At 43.3% G+C, this 25,740-nt stretch overlaps 1 protein-coding gene across 5 annotated transcripts in view; it reads left to right on the top strand.

Moving 5' to 3' along the window:
- The window catches only part of ANO6 (anoctamin 6), a 172,078-nt gene extending 147,611 nt beyond the window's left edge, over nucleotides 1-24,467 (top strand). For 4 of the 5 annotated variants that reach the window (XM_036459323.2, XM_036459324.2, XM_036459327.2 and 1 more), the window contains 8 exons: nucleotides 1,651-1,876; nucleotides 2,817-2,986; nucleotides 3,164-3,261; nucleotides 7,158-7,288; nucleotides 11,761-11,966; nucleotides 15,903-16,105; nucleotides 17,371-17,476; nucleotides 22,621-24,467. In XM_036459323.2, coding sequence (XP_036315216.1) covers nucleotides 1,651-1,876; nucleotides 2,817-2,986; nucleotides 3,164-3,261; nucleotides 7,158-7,288; nucleotides 11,761-11,966; nucleotides 15,903-16,105; nucleotides 17,371-17,476; nucleotides 22,621-22,827 — 1,347 coding nt within the window. In that variant the 3' untranslated portion in view covers nucleotides 22,828-24,467. Of the gene's footprint in view, nucleotides 1-1,650; nucleotides 1,877-2,816; nucleotides 2,987-3,163; nucleotides 3,262-7,157; nucleotides 7,289-11,760; nucleotides 11,967-15,902; nucleotides 16,106-17,370; nucleotides 17,502-22,620 lie in introns of all 5 variants that reach the window. The other variant, XM_045587934.1, reaches the window with a different exon arrangement.
- The last annotated feature ends 1,273 nt before the right edge of the window (nucleotides 24,468-25,740 follow it).

Below are 25,740 nucleotides of genomic sequence, written 5' to 3' on the forward strand. Positions count from 1 at the left end.
CTGCCTCCCTCCCCGGGCTGTGGAGGACTTAAAGATATATGTGTGCTGAGGGAGTGAGCACAGAAAGAGTCTTAACTATTATAATTCCTTAATAACCTCAAAGGTCATATGGACTATATGTGCTGTGCTGAGAGAGAAAGGATTTGATATACCCTCTCTAATACATATTTCTTGGCCTTGGAAATTTTTATATATACACCACATATATTTTTTTTAAATGTTATTCCTTAACAGTGAAGGAAAGGAGATAGTGAGAGAGGTTAGAGGAGGAAATAGAATCCTTCTCTACAAACTGATGGCCTAAAAAGGTAAGGAAAACATCTTGGTAACACTTTAAGCTGCCATTATCAGAGCTAATATTTATATAGTATTTTTCATATGTGTTTATTGACAGCAGCTCACTGAGTCCTCACACAAAAATTCTCTAAGTTACTTGCTGTTATGATCCCCTGTAGATGGGTGAGGAGATGGAGGGCCCCCCCAAAGGTACAGTCATTTGTACCCGGTCCCACAGCCCTTGTACAAGGCAGAGCCGGGTTCCCACACAGGAGGCTGGCTCCAGGGCCGTGCTTGCAATCGCTCCCTCGACTGCTCTCCAGGGGAGCAGTCGTCTTCCTCTGTTACTGTAACCGTGACACCATTGGCTTAGTCCCAAGACTCACACTCTTTGTGGGTTCTCTCTCTCATAGTAGTCCTCACCTGCAGTCAGACACTTTGAGTTCATGCTCTGGACTGTGTCCAAGAGGAAGATGCAGGGCAAACAGTTTCAAAACGGGACCGCGGGTGTACACTGTTGAGTGGCAGAGAAAACCTGCCCAGTGAGGAAGTGAAATCCTAGCAACCACGTGCAATCTGTTGCTTCACACACTCCTGCTGACACGGGGCGTGCAGTCCTAAATGCGACGGGTTAGGGAAATGAAGCTTGTGCAAATGAGGTTATGAATAGCTGACAGTTTAAGGTCTTACAATATGAGCATGAAAAGTGTGTGAAGCTTTGATAAGCAGAGACCTGCTGCCATTTCCAGGGGTTACCCTGGGGCATCTGCACAGCTTAGGAGCTCTGGTCCTGGTCAGACCCACCCTGGGCACTCAACTAAGACGAAAGCTGGTACCTGCTGACTGACCCTGAACCAGAGTTACGTTTTCTGTTGGGAGGACACATACGCCCTTAATGGAGCAAAAAAACCACTGATTCATAACCTAAATGATTTCATAAGTATAGAGGGATGATTTCTCTGGTCCTGCTGTCACAAAGACTTTTTCCTTCTACCAGAGCGCATTCCCAGTTAATTCCATCTGAAGACGCACTCTCCTTTTTTTTTTTTTTTTAATAGATCCTTTTTTTAGAGCAGCATTGCATTTACAGAAAAATTGCCCAGAAAGTACAGAGTTCCCATACTCCCAAACTCCCCACACACAGCTTCTCCTACTTTAACGTCTCATTTTAGTGGACACACTCTCTTGTGACTTCATTCCTTTTCCTCTCTTTGACCTTTAACGCACTTGATTTCTGCCTCTCTTGTGGCAGTTCTGTGAGCTTTCACATCACTTCACCCATGCACCTTGTCCAGGTAAGGTCTGAGGCCAACTTTTCGGTGTAAAATATGATGACTGGGGAGTCTCACGCTGCTGTGTTTATTGTGCTTTCAGATCCTATTGATCATCGCTTCAGTCATTGGGATCATCGTCTACAGACTTTCGGTGTTCATTGTGTTTTCTGCCAAACTTCCCAAGAACCTGAATGGAACAGACCCAATCCAGAAGTATCTGACCCCACAGACAGCCACATCCATCACCGCTTCCCTCATCAGCTTTGTCATCATCATGATCCTCAACATGATCTATGAAAAAGTGGCAATCATGATTACCAATTTTGGTAAGTTCCTACCACAGTTCCAGTCGTGCCTGGGACATTTTCAGCACCCAGTGGAGAGGGAGACTATCTTTTTGGCATTTCGATTCCAGTCTCGGAAATTTCAAGTGTAAACATATTTTCTCGGGCCTGGATGGGCGATGAAATTGTCTCTGCTTTGTCCCTTTTCCTAATGCCAAGCTGTAGATAGTCATTATAATGTCCGAGCTTTGTATAAACAGATCAGCGCTGGGTGGTATTTGCAATTACATTACATCATGTGCTCTATTGTCGAAAGTAAATAGTCTCTTTATTGCGAATAAGTGGAGCAGGGTCACGGTTCCAGTGGCAAACACGGGCCTCTGTTGCCCAGAGGACAAGCGCTCATGCTGTTACATGTCTTCCCCCATTCTGTTCGCATTCATACAGCTCGGCTCCCGCTTTTGTAATAAGTGACTCTCCTCTCTGGCGTGTGTCCCAGGCAGCTGCTTTGTGACCAGAGCTAAGTGCTTCCCACTCGCTGCATGTGTCTGCTCGGTGGTCCTGTTCTGAGGGTGATCAGCCCAATCTAAATTCTAAACTAGGAGGGGGACCTGGTTTGTCTGCCCCAAATGCTTCCAGCCAGTTTCCCTTGTTTTGTTGGTTTTCTTCAACACCCACCCTAAAGAAGACGAGGGAATAGCATTCTTGCCCATTTGAGAACACTGTGCTTGTACATTTTAAGGAACCATTGATTTTTTTTTTTTTTTGCCTTGTGGGATATATTTATGGGGGAGAAGCTCTTATAACCATGTGTAAATTTGACTTAACACAGGAGCTGTATTAAGGAGTTCAGAACAGCTTAAATGGAAACAGTGTGAATTGTATTTTTAAAACATTTTAACTCCTGTGTCTGTATCTTGGATTAGGGTCTCATCCACTGTTCACGGTTTTTAAAACTTAACTTTTCTTTGGTTAACTCCAGAGCTCCCACGGACCCAGACCGATTACGAGAACAGCCTCACCATGAAGATGTTCTTGTTCCAGTTTGTCAACTACTACTCCTCGTGTTTCTACATCGCCTTCTTCAAGGGCAAATTTGTAGGTTATCCCGGAGACCCAGTGTACTGGCTGGGAAAATACAGGAATGAAGAGGTATGAACACAGAATTGTATTCTCTCGACAACTGAAGATAGTTTCTTCATTGTGCATGCTTAGATTTTTTTTTTTTTTTAAGCCTAAAGAGAGAAGATCGGAAAGAATTAAAATGAATGATTCTGTTTCATGTTAGAGCCATCTGATTTCTAAATGAGGTTCTTTTCAATATTCCAGTGTGACCCAGGTGGCTGTCTCCTTGAACTGACAACGCAGCTGGCAATCATCATGGGAGGAAAGGCAATCTGGAATAACATACAAGAGGTGTTACTTCCGTGAGTATCAGGTCGTGTAATTGGGATGTGGGACAGGGGATAACATAGCCCACCCAGCCAAGTCTTTGGCCTCCATGTCCACGCAACTGCTTGCCCACCTCAAAGGTAACGTAGACTCAGTGCTTATTAAATGTCTCCGGATAAGATGGTCCAACCAACAGTGTGAACATGTTTGTGTCTACACCTTCATTTCCTGTAAGCCCAAATGGTTACAAATCAAAGGGACCTGAAGTTTGCCTTTGGATATTTCTTCTCCCGACCTAAAACTGTGTGTTGTGCATCATCTTTTCTCTTGTTTGAAAACTGGGAATGCAAAGTGTTAGCCAAGTTGGAGAGTGACTCAGGCTCTTCTCATCACTGCTTCTTCTCTGTGCATAGATGTGAGTGTCCTTCCAACTCTTTCATACAAAACTCTAACACACTAAAGATATGTTAGTTACTCTTGCTACCCAGTGCTGCCCCCATCCCAAAAATATGTCAGAAGGGAGAGAAAAGCTTTTTAAGTCAGTGGCTCTTTTCACACTATTTAAATGTCTCCTAGTGAAATGGATTCTGCTGTAAATGTACCTTTTTCTCCCCCGTCCCCGCCCCGCCCCTTCCAGCCCCAGCCTACTTGGGCCCTTGGCTAGGACTAAGAGTAAGAGAAGCAGCATACCCAGCACTATGCCCGAGGTTCCAGTTCGGTCTCATCAGCACCTGGTGTTCAACAGGCACTCAGCACCCACTGAGGGAATGAGTGACTCATATGCCTGAAATCCATAACATTGATAACTTAATAGAATTAGTAAGTTAATAGAATTGTTTGTTGCACTCAGACAACGAGCTCAGAGCTCCTCGGCCTTCCTGGCCTCACTTGATGTTGAAGGCAGCCCTGAGAATTCTGTTCTTAACAAAAGGCTGGTGCAATATCTGCATTAAGCAACTCACTCTGGAGAGATTTTTATGATAAAATGTTAAGGAAAATAATTAAAGTTAAATATACAAAATGCCAATAGCGTCATCCTTTGGTCAAAGTTTAGGTAATGGATGGCTGTAATTTTCTTCCTTTATGTTTTCTGTACTTTCCTCAATGGGTACGGACTACTTACAAGAAAAGCGAATGGTTCCCTTGAGAAGAGATATGTGCATTGGCTAGAGGGGGGACCAGAGAGCTACAGTAAGAGAGCCCTGAATACAGGTATCCCTCGCTGCTTTTTAAATTCAGGAACAGTATAAACTCAGGCATGAAATAGCTCCACGGAGGAAAAGGTGCTTGTGTTCAAAGTTAGCGAAGTGGGAATCCTATAGAACATTCAATGCACACATGGTGATTTTCTGCCGTATGTGGATTAAATGTAATAACGAAGATCAAAGAGAAAATGAGGTACAAAGTACTTCACACTGCGCTCTACACCTAATAAAGGCTTTGTAGAAAGCAACTTATTACGATGCTGTTATGCTAATGGGCCCGGTGCATTCCTAGGAAAATTATTCAGTAACCCCTGCTGGAGGGAGGAAGCAGCCATGTGCAGCCATGGCCAGGGGAAGAAGTGTCTGGTATCTGTATTTAAAAATTGCTCTAGGCAAGTCTCACGTGCAGTCAAGACGGCTGTCCCTGCACTAGAATCACGACCCAGCAGATAACCTAACAGACCAGGGGCGGTGATGGACGGACTACAGCCTGAGATTTCCTTCCACGGATGAGTGGCTCACGCAGGAAGAGTGAACAAGAGACTTAGCCTCTGTAGCTCCGGAAGGAAAGCTCTTCAGAGAGACAGTGACCTCTGACGTGACTAGTTCTGGGTGAGAGAAGGCAGGACAGCAAGTACCAGAAGGAAGCGTCTCACGAGTCAGTCATGCCAGGACAGAATCCAAACTGTGATGGAATTGGGATCCCAGTAGTAAAAGACCTGCCTCTCTGGGCCCCAGAGAGGATTCAGCAAGAGGCTGAGGCTGGATGTGTGAGGCAGAGCACAACAGGAGCCAATCAAAGCCAGTAATCTCGAGTTTGGGGTCAGCAGGGGTGATGGACACGTGTGGTCCCTGGTGCCACAAGACACCTGTAAAACCGCGGATTTCCAGACTTGGCGGATTTTAGAGCTTTAGGCTGGAGCCTAGGAAGTAGCACTAGCAACTAGCGCTGTGTTTTTCTCGTAAGGGCTGGAGCGAGATCCGCCGACCCAGATGGCGCTTCGTCCCCAAGCCAAGTTCTAAATCACTTAGGCCTGGGTTGGTCAAAAACGAATCCTGTGTGTTGGGGTTTGAGGTGTTCGGAAGTGGCTAAATGCTTTACCCATTTTGAATCATTCAATCCTGACAGCAACCTTGGGCAGGGTAGGGTTTATCACCCCATTTGATTTGAACTTGACCAGAGGTACATAGTGACTAAGCAGGGAAGCGTGGATTCAGATTCAAGGGGTGTGCAACCACATCCTCCCACCTCCCACAGCCTCCGGCTTCGTCCCTAACGCCACAGAAGAGAAAGCAGTGGGGGAAGATCGTGAAGCCAGGGGCACGTTGATGGTAGAGAAATCTCCCTTCGTGAACCTCGGAATGGTCAGTGCGGAGTTAATGCTGAGATCAGTAGCAGTGGGAAACCCAGCATGGTGAGCTAGTCATACCTTACCGTGTGTGTGTGTGTGTGTGTGTGTGTGTCCACATGTGTGCATGCACATGCAATATATACAGCCACCTTTACTTAGTGGGAAGCCTTCTCACTGTCCGAATGTGAAATCCATGTAAGCATGGTGTTCCTTCAGCCGAGGCTCAGTCAGATGTCTGTGTCTGCATTTGGAGTTTGCTGTTGTGGCTCCTCCTCCGATGAACACCGTGGGGAAACCACAAGCCCCGCTGCTCTAGGGGACAACGGTTCTCCCAGCTGCAGGTGCACCCTCAGGTCGCTGCCAACCCCCATTTCTCTTCAGGACGAATTGTCATAAAAAGGGGAGCATTTATCTGGGCCACCAGGCTTTGAGGAAGAAGAAAACACAACATAGAAGGAGGACAGCAGACAGCTCTGCGGGAACAGTGTGCCGCAATGGGCAGAGCACTGGGCCACCATGGCCGTCTCCTCCTCGCTCTGCACAATGACTTCCAGGAAGTTGATCTGTCCAGCTTGGCATAGCATCTTAGAGCTGTTTTATCCAATCTCAAACTATGTCACTTTTCTCTGTGTCCCTCAGTGGCTCCCAGTTCCCTCAGAGTAAAAATCACCCAAATCCTCACAATGATCTCTATGCCCCTTTGCCTTCTCTTTTGTTGTTGTTAATCTTCACTCAAGGATATTTTTTCCACTGATTTTTTTTTTTTTTAGTGGAAAAAAGGGAGAGGGAGAGAGAGAGAAAGGAACATCGGTGTGAGAGACACAGATTGGTTGTCTCCCGCACACGCCCTGACCAGGGCCAGAGATCGAACCTGTACATGCCCTTAACCAGGAATCAAACCCAAGAACCTTCTGGGTGCAGTCCAATGCTCTAACCACTGCTCCGTGGCACCCTTTTACCCTCTTAATATCTCTTTTCAAATGTTACTTTTAATAAACCTATTATATTAAAATTGCCACCACCCCACTCCCTACCACAAATACAAACACTTTTTCTCCACGGCACTTATCACCCAGCTCACAATCTGTGTCTTTGTTTTTCTCTGGAAAGACAATTTTGTATAATAACATAGAAATGAGGGGGGGATGGGGGGAACAAAGTTAATCAAAAGAGGGAAATCATCTTTGAACTGAACTGCCCATAGGAAAGGAGCTAAGAGAAAATGTAGCAGTTACAATTTTGATACACCGAAGTACTCAGTCAAAGCACAAGATGTATTTATTGGGCAGATAATGCATTCATCTTGAGATGTCACTGAATGCTTTTGTGACCTGGTCTGCTAATAGCCTAACTTACCATTGGTTCTTTTGGCAGCTGGGTCAAGAATCTAATTGGTCGATGCCGCACAGTTTCGGGTTCGGAAAAGGTAACTCCGCGATGGGAACAGGACTACCATCTGCAGCTCATGGGAAGACTGGGACTATTTTATGAGTATCTTGAAATGAGTAAGTCACAAGTGATACTTTAGATGATATAAGTTATAATGGAGCATGTTTTTGATCCCAGAAGTCATTATTATCAAGCCAAATAACGATCTAGCACTGTGGTCGGCAAACTGCAGCTCACGAGCCACATGCGGCTCTTTGGCCCTCGAGTGTGGCTCTTGCACAAAATACCACGGCCTCGGCAAGTCTATTTTGAAGAAGTGGCGTTAGAAGTTTTAAAAAATTTGGCTCTCAAAAGAAATTTCAATCGTTGTGCTGTTGATTTTGGCTCTGTTGACTAATGAGTTTGCCGACGATGGATCTAGCATATTAAAATGGGATATGTTTTCCTCCATTTGAAAGGCTGATTACATAACTTTATATAATCAGGCTTTCACATAAGGTGACTGTGTGTATCTTTGTTGTACAGAGTTAAAGATGTATGACTGATGAAATGGAGTAGTCATTGAGTTCATCTTTAGTTCTCAGGGCATTCTAATCATGTTGTCTGAGAGTGAACTTGAAACCACTATTAGATGTGACTCGGCTCGGCTGGAGACCATACGGGCACAGCTGTTGGCTGATGCACTTCCGAACCAAGTCCAGTAGGGGCTAGGCTGTGCAGAAAGCTGGGGTGGGGGAAGGAGGCAGCATGTTGCTGCTTGTCCCAGAGGCAATACAGGGTCTCCCTTGCCTGCTTTCACACCTGCCCCTGGCAACGCATCTATTCCTTCAGGCCGGTGGTTCCTTGAGTGACCTCATGACTCACCACTGGCTTGAATCCAGAACCACTTGGCTGGTCTGGAATTAAGATCTAGCACAGGCTCCTCCTTCTTGTTGGCCTTTGTGCATTTGTGGAGTGTTTGCCTGGCTCTGTTTCTCTTCAGTTGAATTGGATTTTGAGCTCTCGGTTGCCTTTAAATGGATGCACCTCAAAATAGATTGCCAACATCTTTTCTATTATGCATGGCACGCATATATCTGTCAGAAGGCTAACAATGTGTATGTTTTGTATCTGTGCCCTTTCAGCTAACCGTTGTAATGAATTACAGTTCCTTAAGCTTAGGAGAATAGAACAGGAGGCACAGCTCGGTGGGTGACAGACCTTGCGTTTATGCAAAGGAGCCTGTGTGTTTGCAGACACCCTTTGTGGTTCCTGTTTACACGTTGGCAGAGAGAGAGAGGGCAACTTTTATTAAATCACATTCTATATATAAAATAATTGCTTGTAAAAATACATGTTATCCATGGAAACACAGCTGCTCCCTTCAGTGAGTGAAAGGTTCATCTTGGAGCTTCTACAGTCAGCAACGCTTTGCAGCCTGGAGTCGGATTTGAATTTCCTATTTGCTTCTGTTGTGTTTTGTGGCCAGGTTCAATTAAGGGTGTAGCTGCCATACATAATGCAGAAGCTATGTTTATTCCGTTTATTTCCAGAAGGACTTTCAAGACACTTACCTGTTGTTCTAAAATGAGTCATAGTTATAAATATTTCATGTGGAGCCATTATCAGCATTAATAACAGCTTTCTGGGGCAGAATGTCATTTGCTATTTTAGCACCAATAAAAGTTGGGGGGGGGGAGTTATTTTCCTGGAGTTGATTAGTCAAACCAGTGACATTGAGAGGAAACATTACAGAGTTGAGGCTTGGGGGGAAGTTGATAGGACCTTTAGGGTTTCCTACTCTCATTAAAATAATTTCCAGCTAAATAATTTGGCCTCATCCTACCTTATAAGGTGAAATAACAACTATTATAGATGTTTTTTATTTTTATTTTAGATTTATTAAATTATTTTCCTATTCTCTAAATAATACCTAATGAATTAGAAAATTTAATCAATTTATAAGAGTAGGCAGTCCGTTATTCCGTCTTCAACTCCAGAGTGAAATTGATCATGTTGTGGGTGATAGAATTCCCAAGTCTTTTGAATTATTTTTGTTTTTCTAAGGAGAGAACCTTTGGTGGTGGTCTCATCACCACAATTTCTCCTTGCTTCCTGTTTCCCATGTCATGACGATACCACCATCTGCCTGTTCAGTTACGAAGGGAAACACCTTCCAACAAACAACCCTGGAGCCTCCACCCTTGCGTAGGCCTTGCCCAGGCCGAAATACCTGCCTTCGGTTCTGTCTGAAGAATTCCTGCCAGGCCCCCAAGTGACCCTCCCCTTTCCACACACACTAGCTGCCCTCTTCTCTGGCCTTAGCTAAACCCCTGGGGGGAGTAGTGACTGCGCATGCCTCTCCCCGCCAGCCTGCTCCCCAAGGAGGGAGCTGCGAGGCCTCCGCTTCTCTCAGTCACAGCTGGAACACCACCGCCTGGCCCTCGTCTCACAGTCATTTAAGGGACCTGAGCTTGGAGTTTCAACACACACATCCCACTATGAGTGGAATTTACATTAAGATTGCCCCAGCTACCCCCACCAAGTTCCGAAGGGCATAGGTTTTTGTGTTTTTTTTTTTGGGGGGGGGGTGCAGGGGTGAGGGCTGCGGCAGTGGCAGCGAGGGGTGAAAAAAGACTCAGTGTAGGTACTTCAAGAAACTTGACTTTAAAGTGATGCAAAATGCGTGGAAAGTATTAGCATGTAGGTCATGAAGAAGCGCCAGGCAAGGGTTACCTTTGTTTTCCCGATGGGTGTTTTTGCCTTGCTGAATTGAATTGATAGGCTGTTACTTTCTCTTTCTTGCTTGCTTTCAAATGTTATTCTCACTTCAATATCAGAACAGACTATACCATCTGGAATTGATTTTGGTGTCAAAAGTGAGGACTCTATGCCAGTTGTTCCAGTGTGGAGCTAATCGCTCCTTGCTCGAATCTACTGATTTGAAGTATCATATTTATAATACATTAAAACCCCATGAATATCTTCATCTCTTCTTGAAACCTATTCTGTATAATTCATACTATCTACTAGTGCACCTGTTATAAACTGTTCCAATTATCATAGCACTGTAATATGCATTGACATCTCGTAGAGCTAGTCTCGTTTTGTTGTTTTTCAGGATGTCCCTAACACTGTCAGTTCACACATTCCTCCTATTATTTCATTTGTGTATATTTCTTTAAAAATTACAGCATCGCTTTTTAGCTTTTTTTTATTATTATTATTCCTTTGGGATTATTAACTAAATTTGCATTCAAATGCTAATTTATATTTTAGAGGAAAAAAATGATATGTCCCCAAAGTTGAGTCTGCACATCATTTATTTATTCATCATTATTTGTTTTACCTTGTTTTTTAAAGTTATTATAAGAGTCTTACCATTTCTCACTAATTTATTTCTAAATCATCCGTACTTTTGTTGTCATTATAAATGGTATCTTTTCCTTTTTTGGGTGTTTAGCTGAGCTTCTTGTCAATCTAGTCCGAATTTCTGGCTTCCCTGGAATCGTGAGGTCTGGCAGCTGTGAGTGGTCCCATCGTTAGGGCACACACTTGCCAGTTCACACCTGCAGGGGGTTGAGTTCATTCAGGGTTGGATGAGTCATAGACACAAACATTGACATCACTGCTTGATGCTGTGGTGCTGAAGATGACATCACCAACTCTAGTCCTTGCTTATCTGATTTCCCTGAACATGTCCCCACCTGGCTGTCCCACACCCTGCCTCTGAGACCAGCAGCCATAGCCTGCTCCTTCTGCCCAGCCACCCTGCACAGCCTGGCCCTTCTGGCCAGAGTGGTCCCTGCCCCTTGTCTAAGCGAGAACCCTAAAAGGGCTGACATTCTCCCCTCCTCCACAGTCTTACTTGCATGCTACACTAGTTTACTTTAAAGGTCTGCCAGTTAGGAGGGAAGAGTCTAAAACGGAACATAATATCGTAGAGTACATATAGTGTACGCCACATAAATTATAGGCAAGAGAACTTCTAAGTCACCACTTGTATCTTGACTTATGGTGATCACATCAACTGCGACAACTTCAAGATAAGACTTCCTCAGGAAGGATTATATTTTACCTTAAGACACGTTTGCCACGGACATTTCTGTGATGTGTGGTAATACCTCAACTTCTCTGACAGACTCAGGGGAGCTTGCTTATTTTATTTGCCTGTTTCCAGCATATTTCCTCCACTGTCTCTAAGCAGAATCTTACAAAGGTGCATGTCTTATTTCTTTTTAGCTTGTTAGGTACTGCCACAGTGTTTTCTCTTTTTCAATCCCAAATCACAAATCATCTTCCAACGTTCTATTATTTCAACATTGAGAATGAATAATATGCTTAGAGTGTCCGAGGTTCATTTGCCAGCAAATAACATGGGTTGATGAAAGGTGTTTAAATATATTATTCCTATTAAGTATATAAATGTGAAAGAAACAGGCTATAATTCATCTTTTCCCTTGGAGATCTCGTATTTGTGTTTTAATTATTTCGCTGTTAAATATTACCAGTGCCACAAATGTCTGTTCTTTTCGGGGGGTTAGTTTGTTGTTTGCCGTTGTCTTTCCATCCCTCCACCATCCATGATGTGTGTCCATTTCATTGACAGTTATTCAGTTTGGCTTTGTCACCTTATTTGTGGCCTCTTTTCCACTGGCCCCTCTGCTGGCTCTGGTGAACAATATTTTGGAGATAAGAGTAGACGCGTGGAAAATGACTACCCAGTACCGGCGCATGGTGCCAGAAAAAGCCCAGGACATCGGAGCGTGGCAGCCCATCATGCAAGGAATCGCAATTCTGGCTGTGGTGACCAACGTGAGTAAAACCGAGGTCACAGGGTCAAAGTCATTGAAAAGGCCAAAAATACATTAGTATTAATTGCTACCTGAGGAATCAGATGCTTGGTATTTCTTAAAATGGGAGAAAGATGCCAAGACTGTCATTCATATCAACAACATAGTTGTAATAGTTATAATTGTTCATATTTTTATAATTATGACTCATGACTTACAAAGTCAAGACCTCTTACTGAGGCAGTTGCTAAGAAGACATATTGTTGTTACACATGTGCTAAAGTTTTTATTCCCTGTAAACATGGTAATAGTAATAACAAACACTGACTTTTAATCCTCACATGACTGTAAAAGGAATTATCCAAAAGTGCTTTTATAATGAAGATAAAAATCTATCCGTTTAAATGTGAGGACCCTAAAATAGCGGCTATCATTCCATCATGATTTACCATCTATTCCTATTTATAAACGTAAAATATTAACTGTTTGGTGGTGAAATATAAACACTTCGTGCATTCCCAGTGTCCCTTCCCTGTCTCCTAGGACAGGTTCTTTAAGGAGGCAGGTCCCATCTCTCCACCCCACCCCGCCCTTTGGTCACTGCGAGCCACTCTGGTTATTAGCTTAGCCGCCTCATACCCTGCATGTATCCCGCTGTGAGGGAACAGAATTCAGTTGTTTACAACCTGTACTGATTATGCACCTGTCTGATCTCTCTCTCGCTCTCCCTCTCTCTCTGTCTCTGTCTCTTTCCCAATAAGCAACAGGAAGCTGTCAGGCAGACCAATTTTCATGCCTGCTTATCAGGGGACCTTCTGCCCCAGAAGTACTCTTACAACCAGGCTATTTCTTCCCTTATTTCACAGCCAAGTTCACTCCCAGGTTGCAATCCCCAGCAACATGATATCCTGGTTTTAATTTATCAATCAAGCCACATTTGCCCTGAGTCCCTAGCCTTTTCCCAGAAGCACTTACAGAAATAGAACCGAATTCGGCAGTGCCTGCGGGCCAGGCTCCTGGATGGGGAGGGAGGCCGAGCACTGCAGGCTCTGGGGTCAGACCCGAGCTCCAGCTCCCAGCTCTGCAGCATCCCAGCCGCACCTTGGGCCAGGCCTTAATGCTCCCAGCTCGTTTCATCATGTGTAAATTGAATAATTCCCGATCACACTCTTTAAGACTGTCAGATGCCACGAAGGGCGGTTAGGGAACTCAGTGAGTTAATGCGTGGAAGGCTCAGCAGGGCCCGGGCCTCCTGGAATGTTAGTTGCCGCCGTTTATCCTCTTCATCATTCACAGTGACTTCATGGAGATGTGGACAGGTGTCCAAGCTAGCGGCACAAGAATTTAACAATGGGCTACTGTCTGGACCCCGCTTAGTTATAGCTCTCTGGAATCCAGCTGTCACCCCCAGAGCCCTCCATTTATCTGAATTGCTATCCCTCCTTTTTGGAGAAAGTTGCAAACCACACACACTCAAAAAGCAACAAATAGGTTCTGCGAGCGTCCATTCCCCCAGAGAGCCCACACCTTCCACATCCACGGCGGTGCGAAATGCAGACGGATGTGCGGAAATATGACAAGGAGGCTGCCAGTTCCACAGCCATAAGAGAATGAATCTGTCATGTTCAATACGCCACCCGGCACTAAGCAGGGTGGGAGCATGGACTCGGGTGCTTTAGCGACGTTTTCAGCAACAAGGTTTGAAACCAAAAGCGTTCTTGTTTGACCTTCGGCTAACCAGAAAATTCAATTGAGTCATACTCCCCGTTCCTCAAGCGTCTGGTTTGATTGTATCAGGCACCTTGTCCTAGTATCCCCAGCCTGGCTCCACTCCATCCGCGCAGATGGAGTACTAGCTGTGTTTCCAGGGCGACCCTCTGTGTGTGTACGTGTGTGTGCACACATGGGCACACGCGTGCGTGCTCATGATGCTGCTGGTTCTTAATGGGCGTCATTTCTTTATATATATATTATTGATTTTTTACAGAGAGGAAGAGAGAGGAATAGAGTTAAAACATCGATGAGAGAGAATCATTGATCAGCTGCCTCTTGCACACTCCCTACTGGTAATGTGCCCGCAAGCAACCAAGGTACATGCCCTTGACCGGAATCGAACCTGGGACCTTTCAGTCTGCAGGCTGACGCTCTATCCACTGAGTCAAACTGGTTTTGGCAGGCGTCATTTCTTGCACATGTATATTATCACCTCAGCTACCTAATGTGTGCTTCCCCAGTCTAACATGCACAGGAAGGGCTCACTTTCCAAAATAGGGGAACTTTTAACTGTAGGAAGAAGAGAGTAGCTAGCAGGGATGAAAATGGACATTACGCAGGAGTTTGGTATACAGTCATTCATTTTAAAGCTGCTCGCTCAATAAATAAGCTGCACTGACATTGTTGTATTGTGCCAGAGCATCTGCTATTGAAGCCCAATTTTAATTTATTTTTACATAAAGGGAGAACTGTGTTAGGAACAGCATGTGAAATGAAGCACTGCATTTATTTGTACCATCGCAGTGTGTCTCAAAGCAGCTCAATTCAGGAGAAAGCATCTTGTCTGAAGATAATAGAATTAGCTTCCTTGTCGGAATGTTTGTAGCTCCCTAAAGCACATCTGCAGGTGATTCTCTAAAAAGCTACAGTTGAGTAAAATAACAAAAATATTCTTGCCTTATACCACCACCACCATCACACACAGAAGTATTTCACTTTGGGGGAAATTTTGCAATACAAATACCCCTTATTTGTTTTCCTAGTTTGCCTGAGATCTTGTTTGTTGACTTGTGGTCTCACTGTATCTATATAAAGCATATGTTCCTATGAATACTCTTAAAAATCATAGCGTGCCAAAAAACATGACTGTTCTTCTGCTTCGGTAAATGCCCAAATCAGTGAGCTTTGTTTAGTCACACAGAATTTGGATTAAAAACTTTGAGAAAATTCATGTAATTCATAGTAGCTTTCCTTCTCAGTAGATGTCTACCTATCTGCCTAGTGTAGACCCACGTTTAACTTTGCCCCATTCTTTTTCCTTTAATCTGGAAACACACTAAACTTGGTTAGTTAATAATTTATAATGTTCACAACTTTGAATCCATTTAATATTTTGGAAGTTTAGAGGCTTAGATACTATATCTAACAAAACAGACTATGCTTGACTATGTGAATGGAACAGCCCAAAAGAAGTGGGTTTTTTTGTTGTTGTTTTCTACATTTTAATAACATTAATTTAAAAATAGTTGCTCTCTAATGAAGCATCTTCCATAAGAATATACTGACAGTTTAAAATAAATCAGATTACAGACTGACTTGTCTGAACAAGTCTAGATACTATAGAGTAAAAGCATGAATTTAAAGGCCATTAACTTAGATAAAGGAAAATGTATTTTATGCAGCTTACATTCCTATTTTAAAATCAGTTTTGTATTATTTACACTACAAAAGAATTATATAGAGCCAACTTATTTTTAGAATGTTGAGCTCAGTATTACACCTTCTCATCTAAATCATAAAAGATTTAGATTATATTGAATAGAGCTCCAAGGTTGATTGAATTTTGTTCTAATTTTTTAAAAAACAATTCACATACATTATATGTGCAAACAGCTCTTGATTTATCCACAATATCAGAATCCACAATTATTCTTACTGTTCTTAAGAAACATCTCAGGCACCTACAGGCCTTGCTTTTGAACTATAAATAAGACTTCTGGACGTTTTTTAGAATTGAAGACCAAAAGGAAAGGAACTTTTCTACTTTAAAGCAACTGCTCAAAGACTTCAGGATAGTCACTCTCTATACCCACTTGTTGCAGATATAGTTAGGAAAGAATTAAGGTTTCTGAATCTTTAATTTTAAAAACAATCAACTGATAAAAATATAATTCTGGCATCTTTGTTAACCATACCTAAAAGGGCTCTAAATTAATGCCCCTCTCTCATTTTTCTCCCAACACAGGCCATGATTATTGCTTTCACGTCAGACATGATCCCCCGCCTGGTGTATTACTGGTCCTTTTCTGTCCCACCCTATGGGGACCACACCCAATTCACCATGGTGGGATACATCAACAATACTCTCTCCATCTTCAACATCGCAGACTTCAAAAACAGAAGCAAGGGAAATCCATACATTGGGCTTGGTAACTACACCACGTGCAGGCAAGTTTTGCTTATGTGTTTGAAAATGCATTTCATCTTAGATATGACTTTTATTATAAGGCAATTCTATTTGGTATAATTTAAGTAAAACAGCTACAGATATCTTTTCCTGGCTTTCTTTTCTCTCAAACTTAAAGGATATAAAAAATAAAAGTTAATACAGACTAGGGTGAGAGTTTCCAATCATAAAGCAAGGTTTAAAGGTTAGAATTTCAAATGATTACAGGGAGACTGATCCCGAAGAAAAGCCTTATATTTTCGAAAGAAGAAACTTAAGAGTTCCAAAGAGCAAGGTAATTCATTTGTCATGACTAATGTGTCATTAAGCACAATCTGACAACACTGAATGGTGACGAACTAGCTCTCTTCATTTAACGAAGAAATGCAAATACCTCCACCTAACCAGCAATATTCTCTAAAGGTATTCCAAAGTGCTCTGCATTTATTTTAATGGCAGTTGGGATCAGCTATGGATAGTATATGTGAACTAAATTACCCCTTGATAAAGTCTGTTGACTACAGGTCATTGAGTAATTTTTTTTTTTTCTTTAATCAGTGACTTAAACCTTAAAGAGGATTTAAAATTTATTTAGTTCTACTCAAAGCCTTCTTCACTTCGGATTCTCAACAACACAACCAAGAAACCAGAAATAAGCCTCAAATAAATGTTTCAATTTTACACGTAGTAGAGCTTCTTCAGAATTCCACATTGAATCTCCTTTATATAATTCCAGAAAGTAATTAAACTCTTCTAGGTCTAATAGGTTACAGGAAGAAAATAAGAAGTGTGCTACTTAAGGGAGTCACTAACAGCAGTAGCACGTGGCATCTGACCACAAGGAAATGAGCAAGACACTTATAACAAGCAGACGGGACTCTCAATAGGAGGGGAGAACCCCGTAGCTGAGTGAACCCTGATGGCACCATTATATAAATAAATTTATAAATATATTTCAGAAAATGCACTCAATTCTTTTAGTGATATGGTCTTAAGAAAGCAAGGATAAAACACTAGGGAGAAAATGTACAACCCCTTCGTTCTCCTTTTACAAAGATGGGATCTGTCGTTTCCATCATTTTCCTATATCCCTGGAAGAGCATTTCAGGGTTCTGTTACCAAACTGAACTCTTGGAGAATATTTAGGTGATGTCCAACTTTAAAAAAAAGCGTTGTTTTAAATATGACGTCTTCCTAAAGGGGCCCTTTGTTTACAGCATTGGATCAAAAAGAATGACCTCCTGACCTGCCGCCTCTGTGTTTCCAGGTATCGTGATTTCCGGTACCCTCCCGGGCACCCTCAGGAGTATAAACACAACATCTACTATTGGCACGTGATCGCGGCCAAGCTGGCTTTCATCATTGTCATGGAGGTAAGGGAAGCAGACAGACTTGGAAATAATTTGTACGGCAATATATATGCATACCTTTTATCAGCTTTAAGTGTTGCTGACTCTTGACTTAAAATGTACAATACATTCTTATCGCTTGCTAACAATTATTTTAGGACATGTATTAATCAAATTTGACCTGAGAATACCCATAAAGCTCATATTAATTAAATGAAGTTGCTTATCTGCTCTAAAAGTTAAAAGTATGTTGTGTTCCAAGAGGATTCAATTCTCTTCAGTTCAGTATGGGGTGTCTTTGGTAGGGGGTGGGGCACGGAGCTCACATGTTAGGCTGAGCAGAAGCTTATTCAAAATAAATAAGATGTGATCTCTGCCCTTGAGAAACTTATTGCTATAATAGTTTTACTTGTATTATTATATCTACTAGCTTTACTTGTATTATTATATATATTAATTTTCATAAAATGCCTTCTTATAACATTTTTATAATATCTTTATATTCTTAAAGTTAACCAGCTCTGAAAAACCATTAAGGCAGCTATACATTTTAAATTGATCTAGTCAGCTTTACTTTTTACACTGGGTGAACAGCTACCACCAAATTCCAGAGCCTCAGAAATTGCTTGCTGTGGTCAGTTAGGATTACATTTAGCTGCAAGAAATAGAAAATCCATCTGCAGTGACTTAAACAAATAAGGGTTGATTTTTCTCTCATAAACTTCACTGGAAGTAGGTGATTGCTCCTGAGTCAATACCAGCTCACTGACACAAGGAGCATGGCTCTGATTTTCTAGGTTTTCTCTCATTCCGTGCCACTTTATGGTTGCAGTATGATGACTGCAATTCCAGGTAATAGGTGTATATCCTGGGTCAGAAGGAGGAGAGGGACAATGCTAGCCATATCTGTTCCTTTTTGTCAGGCAAGAAAATACTTTGCCAAAACCCCCAGGGCAGACTTCCATGCAAATCTCATTGGCTAGATTTATAACGAAGGATTCCGCCTCACAGCAAAGAATGCTGAGACAGGAGGTATTTGGTTTGCTCTGAATAAAACCATAATTTGTTAGCAAGAGTGAAGTGGGATTGGGTACCTGGCTTTGATCATTTTTCTAGTATTTTTTAATAGTTACCAAATAATAATAGAAGAAGAAAATAATTCCTTGTTAGCTCATTATAAGTGGGTTCTAGAAGTACTGTATCTGGTATACAGCAAGAGTTCCTAGTTTATATTCAAGTATGTCATTACCAAAGTGTTTAGACTTCTACTTTTGATCTCATGATATACTATTATAGTGACTGTGAGGAGCCATCTCACTACAAAATATTTAGAATGATCTTAAAACATAGTTTCCTTTTCTTTGAGCTCACAAGAAGGGAGGAGAATCTGCAAGAGGAAAGAAGAAAAGGTGATGGGGCTAAAATAAAGTATTGAGCAGCGAGTACCCCTGAACTGAAGTTCAGGAATGCTCTGAGAACCAGTGCAATTATCAGTGTCTCCATCAAAAATCTCAAGGAGGCCACGACTGTGGTCAGAGCAGGTGGAAGAGCTGAGCTTGTGACTCTTAGATTCAAGAAATGTATATCTTCTCTATAAAAAAGTGATTTTTTTCAATTTAGATCCCAGGTTTTTCTCAAATTGAAATAATCAAGATGAGCTTACATTGGTCAACAGGCTTCCAGTCAACATGGTGGCTTAGGTAAATGCTATAATCGCCTCCTCCCATGACCACTTCAGAATTACAACTAAACTATAGAACAGCCATCACTGAGGACCACGTGAAGCCCAGCTGAACAGAAATTCTATCACTAAGGATATTGAGAAGAAATTGCCTCAGGATTGGTAGGAGCAGCTGAAGTCTCCCCTGGAGGAATGAAGGGTTTCAACGCCCCTGGCAGGGGTTTCAGGGCCCGGAAGATAAGTCCCCATAAATTCTGGCTGTGAAAATCAGCAGAGGTTGTGGCTGAGTGAGATGGAGGGCTGTTAGGGTCCCTGGCATTTCTCTTTAAAGATACAGTGCACAGGCTTATTTGGATTCACTTGCTTTGAGATCCAGTGCTGGGACAGGAGCTCAAAAGGAATCAGGGGACATACCTGGAGGAACTGAATTATCTAGCATCAAGGCAAGAGCTAGAGGGCTGCTTTCTCCTAATAGAAGCCATTGTTCCTTTGCTGAGTGCTCCCCCTCAGGTGCAGACTGATGCCATACCTGAGTTTCCTGCAACCTGGCTAATACAGTTCTCCCTGCCCTGGTAATTCCCTGAAACCTCGCCCCACCCAAGTTTCTGGTCCCCCAAGCTGAGTTCAGTGGCTTTCCCATACAAAGCCTGCCTGGGTTTATGCTACAGACTTTTCTAAAATCTCTCAAAGTTTCACAGACCCCAAACAAGCAACATCTGGCCTCAATGTGCCCCACACCTCTTGCTAAGTGACCCTAAAAATAGCACTAGAGTAGGGGTGTCGAACTCAATCAGAGAAGGGGCCAAAATCTAAAATCCAGCCTAAATCGCGGGCCGAATGGTTTACTGAACAGTCATAAACTGTCATTGTGATGGAAACGCAGCGGAGTGCAGTGATGACAGCGCGGTGTGGGCCACATTGCAAGGCCTGGCGGGACGGATTTGGCCCGCGGGCCTTGTGTTTGACACATGTGCACTAGAGGCACAAGGCTTCAGTTCAGAGTTTAGCCTCTTCCAGACACCTCCAAGCCCAGAACAAGTGGCAACCATCAACCAATCACTTTATTGCTCATAGCAGGTAGCCTCAGGCAGGGCATAGGCAGCAGCTGACCTTGGCCTGCACCCCCAAAATCCTTCAGAAGCAACATACCCTGTGGGCAGCTTCAGACCACACCAGAGCACCACCCAATCACCTCCACAAATTGCAGACTCAGTAGTCTTTAAAGATACAGTGCACAGGCTTATTTGGATTCACTTGCTTTGAGATCCAGTGCGGGGACAGGAGCTCAAAAGGAATCAGGGGACATACCTGGAGGAACTGAATTATCTGGCATCAAGGCAAGAGCTAGAGGACTGCTTTCTCCTAACAGAAGTGTAAACAGAAGCCATTGTTTATGCTACAGACTTTTCTGAAATCTCTCAAAGTTTCACAGGCCCCAAACAAGCAACATCTGGCCTCAATGTGCCCCACACCTCTTGCTAAGTGACCCTCAGTAAGCACCAGAAGCCCACAAAAGCAAATCCTGGTACGGAGGATCAGCCCGCACGCAACAGCTCATCCACTGTAGTCACAACCAGTCCTTACAACCAGTTAGCCTGAGGGTTAGTCCCTCCAAACAGCAATCAAGGCTCAAATACAACTGGAGGGTACACAAAACCCCACAAGGAACACACCTGAAGCCCTTGGGTCAGGTGACAAGGGAGACTTTGCCACTGGGCCCCATGGAACAACAACTACCTAAGGCCACTCTTCCAAGACCCTGAGATGTAACAGCTCCACCCAAAACATAGAAACACAGGGAGTCAGCCAAAACGGGGAGACCATGCCCCAAGTAATAGGAGAAATCTCCAGAAATATAACTAAATGAAATGGAGGCAGGCATTCTATCTAATACAGAGTTCAAAACAATGGTTACAAGGATCCTCGAGGAACTTAGAACTTCAACAGGATTAAATAGGACATAAAAACTACACACACACATACACACACACACACACACACACACAGAAATTAAGAATATATTAAGAGCAGTGGTTCCCAACCCTTTTTTTTTTTTTTTTTTTTGCCATGCCCCACCTAAGCATCTCTAAAATCCTGATGCCCCTTCCCCCCAGTGACATATAATTCTTATTCAAAAAGTGAACTCCTATTCACGTGGAAGAAGCCTAAAAGGCCATTAACCTGGTCTAAACAAGCTTCCAAAGAACATGGCATCCCTGAAAGAGAAAAAGAACAAAAGGACAGTTGAAATACTGAGGAAGAAATCACTAAGAAATTGTTTGAAAAAATAATATGAAATAATATGAAAAAATAGCAAAGTTTCAAAACATAGGGAACTGAAATGCATAAATATGTCACAACATATACTTATATACTGTATAAGAGGCCCCTAGAACCAAAAGAAATGCAAAAAATTCACTGTTAATTGCTCATTCTCGAATTGCTCCCCTTAAAAAATTGCTCCCCTCCCTTGTTGGGCCTGTGCCCTATGTTGGGAATTATTGTATTAGAGGGAATCAAAAGTAGATTACATAAAGCAGAAGATTGAATCAGCAGTTTGGAAGATAAGGTGGCAGAAAACACCCAATCAGAATAGCAAAAAGAATCGCAAAAAAATGAGGATAGTGTAAAGAGCCTCTGGGACAACATCAAGCATGCCAACATTCACATTATGGGGGTATCAGAAGGCACGAGAGAGCAAGAAATTGAAAACTTATTTGAAGTAATAATGACAGAAAACTTCCCTAGCTTGGCGAAGGAAATAGGGACGCTTTTAAGCATTCTCATCTTGAATTTCCTGGACTTTCCTCTCCAGCACAGAGTCCCCAATGAGGTGAACCCAAAGAGGCCAACACCAAGCCACATAATGACAAAGGTTAAAGACAAAGAGAGTATCTTAAAAGCAGCAAGAGAAAAGCAGCTAGTTACCCAGAAGAAGCTACCATAAAACTGTGAAATGATTTTGCAACAGAAACTTTGCAGGCCACAGAGATGCCATGAAATATTCAAAGTGATGAAAAGCAAGGACCTACAACCAACATTTCTCTACCCAGCAAAACTATCATTTAAAGCAATTTAAAAACACTGTATACAATATCATGAGTTTTATAAAGCAAGACTCACATCAAGCAAGATCAAACAATATATTATTTTGGGATGTATACATATTTTGTTAAACTTTTTTTAAGTAAAAGAAAAATTTATACATTTTATTTTTGGGGAAGAGGCTTGGGAACAAGATAGAAAAGGGACACACACTAGCAATGTACAGAATTATCGGTGCTGTGCTGAGTATTGTAGATATTAGATCTGTTCTCTTCTACCAAATTGTATTCCTAGGATAAGTAACAGCAGGGAGCCGGGACGTATCTGTGCAGTGCCCACCCCCTCATCCAGATGCACTGCCATTATGACCCACAAAAGTAAATGAAAGGAGCATTTCCCTCCAAGTCTTTGTGGTTGACCTGTTTCTTTTTCTCTCCTTCAGCATGTCATCTACTCTGTGAAATTCTTTCTGTCATACGCAATTCCAGATGTATCGAAAAGCACGAAGAGCAAGATCAAGAGAGAAAAATACCTAACCCAAAAGCTTCTTCATGAGAATCACCTCAAAGACATGACCAAAAACATGGGGGTCATAGCTGAGACCATCATGGGAGCAGCAGATAACCATTTACGACCCAAATTAGAATAAGAGCTTTATGTTCTAAGAAGCACTTTAAAGAATTTTGCCTTGTCAAAAAAAAAAAAAAAGAAGACTATGAACCTCTGATGAAGATGCTTAAAAAGTGCCCCGTCTGCAGCAGGATGGACTTGTGTTTCCCTCTGTTTGATGGTTTTTAGGGAGTGTTTCGCTGCTTCACTTTGCCAGACCTGTGCCAGTCACCTCACAGTGCCATCCTTGGAGACGAGACACGCCAGCTTCTGTGTGGCTGAAAATCGCTGACTCGGAGTTCGGCCTGAACGCCGTATGAAGTGGCAGATAGACTCAAGGATTCCCGACATTTAGGAGAATGATCACAGCCCTACAGACAAGGAAACCTCAGTGACCAGGAAGTAGTTTCAGCCTTCCTGGTGGCTATCTGTCCACCTCACAGGATGCGCTTCATGCCCCGGAAGGAAGACAGCGGGGTTCTGCAGGGTGCTTGTGCTAACAACCCACAGCGACGCCTCTTCTCTCCCAGCAGCCGTCCCAGAATGTTCTGTGCCTAATCCATGTTGACTGCTTTGCAGCTCAAAGGGAGTAAGGTGACAACAGTGGGGAAGGTTACAGATTCAAACAGAATTTCATTCCTATTGATCAGGATAATTAATTTACCTTTCCTAAAGATGTATAGTTTCTTGAAGGGAATGGGGAGGGGAAAGAATCAGGAATTAAAATTACCTCTTCGAAAGATGTGTAGTTTCTTGTAAAAAAAAAAAAAAAAACACACACAAAGGAATCAAGGAATTAAAATTACATTTCTGTCAACGTCATGGTCTGGAAATGATAAGCCCATCAATTTCCCAAAGATGCCCTTTATTCACGAGCCACGGGGCGCGCAGTGTTACAGATCACAAGTGCCATCCCGAATGGCCCCCTGCATGGCCACTGTGGTGTGATGATGCCGAGCGTGGTTCCCAGAACACCAAGTGCCCCGACGGTGAGCCACCGTGTCCCTGTGTGGGCAGCACCTTTCAGAAAGGATCCCGCGTGTCCACGGGATCAGCATACCGAAGCCTCTGCCCTCGGTTGCTCCCTGCACCCTCCATCCTCCTGCCCCCAACTCAGTAACTTGTGTGTCATTGCATGTTTGTACCAGGATGGGGGCATTTGTGGGGGGCGGGGGAGGAAGACGGGAGTAAGCCCAGGTTATTCCCAACCCAGAAAGGGTCTGTCTGGGTTTGGTTTGTACCTCCAGCCTCCTTAAGGCCAGTCGGGCATGTAGGTTCATTCACAAGCCCTGCCCTCCGCTGGCTGGCTGTCCCTCCCTGCTGAATGCCCGCCCCGCGCCCATCTTGCCCATGATGTGTGCAGCCAAACGGTCTTTACGGCGCTTTCCTGCCTCCCAGGTGCTAGGCCCTCTGGGGAACTCGGGAAGAGACAGAGCCCACACTCCTCGCTATGGACTGGTAACGGGAGCGATGAGTGCGGGAGAAGGCGGCCAGCACCGGGTCCTCGCTAGATGGGCCGCCACCCACCGGGGTGCTGCCAAACGCCCAGGTGCCACGGGAGCCAAGCCGCTTGGAATCCCAGCAGCAAAGGAAAAGGAACCACGTTTCAGTGTTTAGAGGCTTGGTACCAGAGGGGAGTTGAACTCCAGGTCACCATTCTAAATACCTGCCATGCATGTTAAAAAGATTTTTCAAAAAGCAGTATTTATGTAGGATTCCTTAAAGCAGTCTCTGGACTTTTGCATCGTCCCAATGGACCAGGGACAAGATTTCACTAACTGTCTGGATAAGGCTGCTGATGTGATCAGAGAAAGGAATTTCTGCCCAGGGAACGCTTTCGCATCCCACACCGCCTAGTGCCACTGCCCCCGGCCGCTCTCCCTGCGATTCTGCTCCTGGGAGCGGGGTGCTTCCTCTCGGATTACCTCTTCTCCTCCCTCAACTGTATGGCTCCCTCCTCGTGTTGGATGTGGCAGTTACTCACTGTGTATGGAAGCATGGAAAGGAAACGCTCTTGCCTTATCTCCTCGTATATAAAACGTCTAAAGGATTATGCATTTATGTTTCCATAAGCCGCCTTTCATACATTGTCTTCATGGTCTAAAATACGCCTCCTTGGACAGGGGGGCATAAAACCTCCACACTCTTTAAGGCTGCCGATGTGACCTATGACACTGCCAACATTGCCCAAGCAGCTCCATGGTAGTGGGTGCCCAGGGTCGCCCAGGACACCAGCACTGGCAATGTACGCCTAGTGCTGGCTTTCAATGGTGAAGAAAAATGGGGGGCTCCGTCTGCAGCCATCGTGGCCGGGTCTGAGCGTGTGCAGGGACAGAGCCCCGGGAAGATGAGTGGGTGTGGCAGGGGGCCGGTGAGGGGGAAACTCCAGCCCTAGAGCTGCCCAGCATTAACCACTAGAGAAATGTTCATGTCCTACCCTTTTGTGATGCCTGTGAATTTTAATAGAGTGAAGCATCTGACCAAAATACTTAGGGGAGTTTTCTTTAACTATCCCTCCGGTGTTTTAGTTATGTTGGTAGAGAGAAGGGGAAAGCTACCGTTTGTGTTGAAAAATTAAGGCCATCTTATAAGCTGCCACCAAAGTCTTCCCTTTGAATTGCGCACACAACTTGAATTTCAAAAAACATGATTTCACAATAGGGGGGCAGAATGTGCTCTGTTATTGAAACACTTCTTATAACATTTGTCATGTTTGTGTTATATTTTAAGATGTTTAAAAATTTAAACTGAGTAGCTTAATTAGAGTAGAACGGAAATATTCGTAATGCTCTTCATACACCGTGGCATAAGATGTAAAGTTTGTAATCTTTTGTGATTTCTGTGCATTTTAATATTCTTTTATAATTATGAACATTTTAATAAAATTATTGTTAAAACAGTACTGTGGTCTACTCATTTAATTGTCTTAATGTTTTTTTTAAAAAAGAGCAGA

Source organism: Pipistrellus kuhlii, unplaced genomic scaffold, assembly GCF_014108245.1.
Source record: "Pipistrellus kuhlii isolate mPipKuh1 unplaced genomic scaffold, mPipKuh1.p scaffold_m20_p_3, whole genome shotgun sequence".
In the NCBI taxonomy this organism is placed as follows: Eukaryota; Metazoa; Chordata; class Mammalia; order Chiroptera; family Vespertilionidae; genus Pipistrellus; species Pipistrellus kuhlii.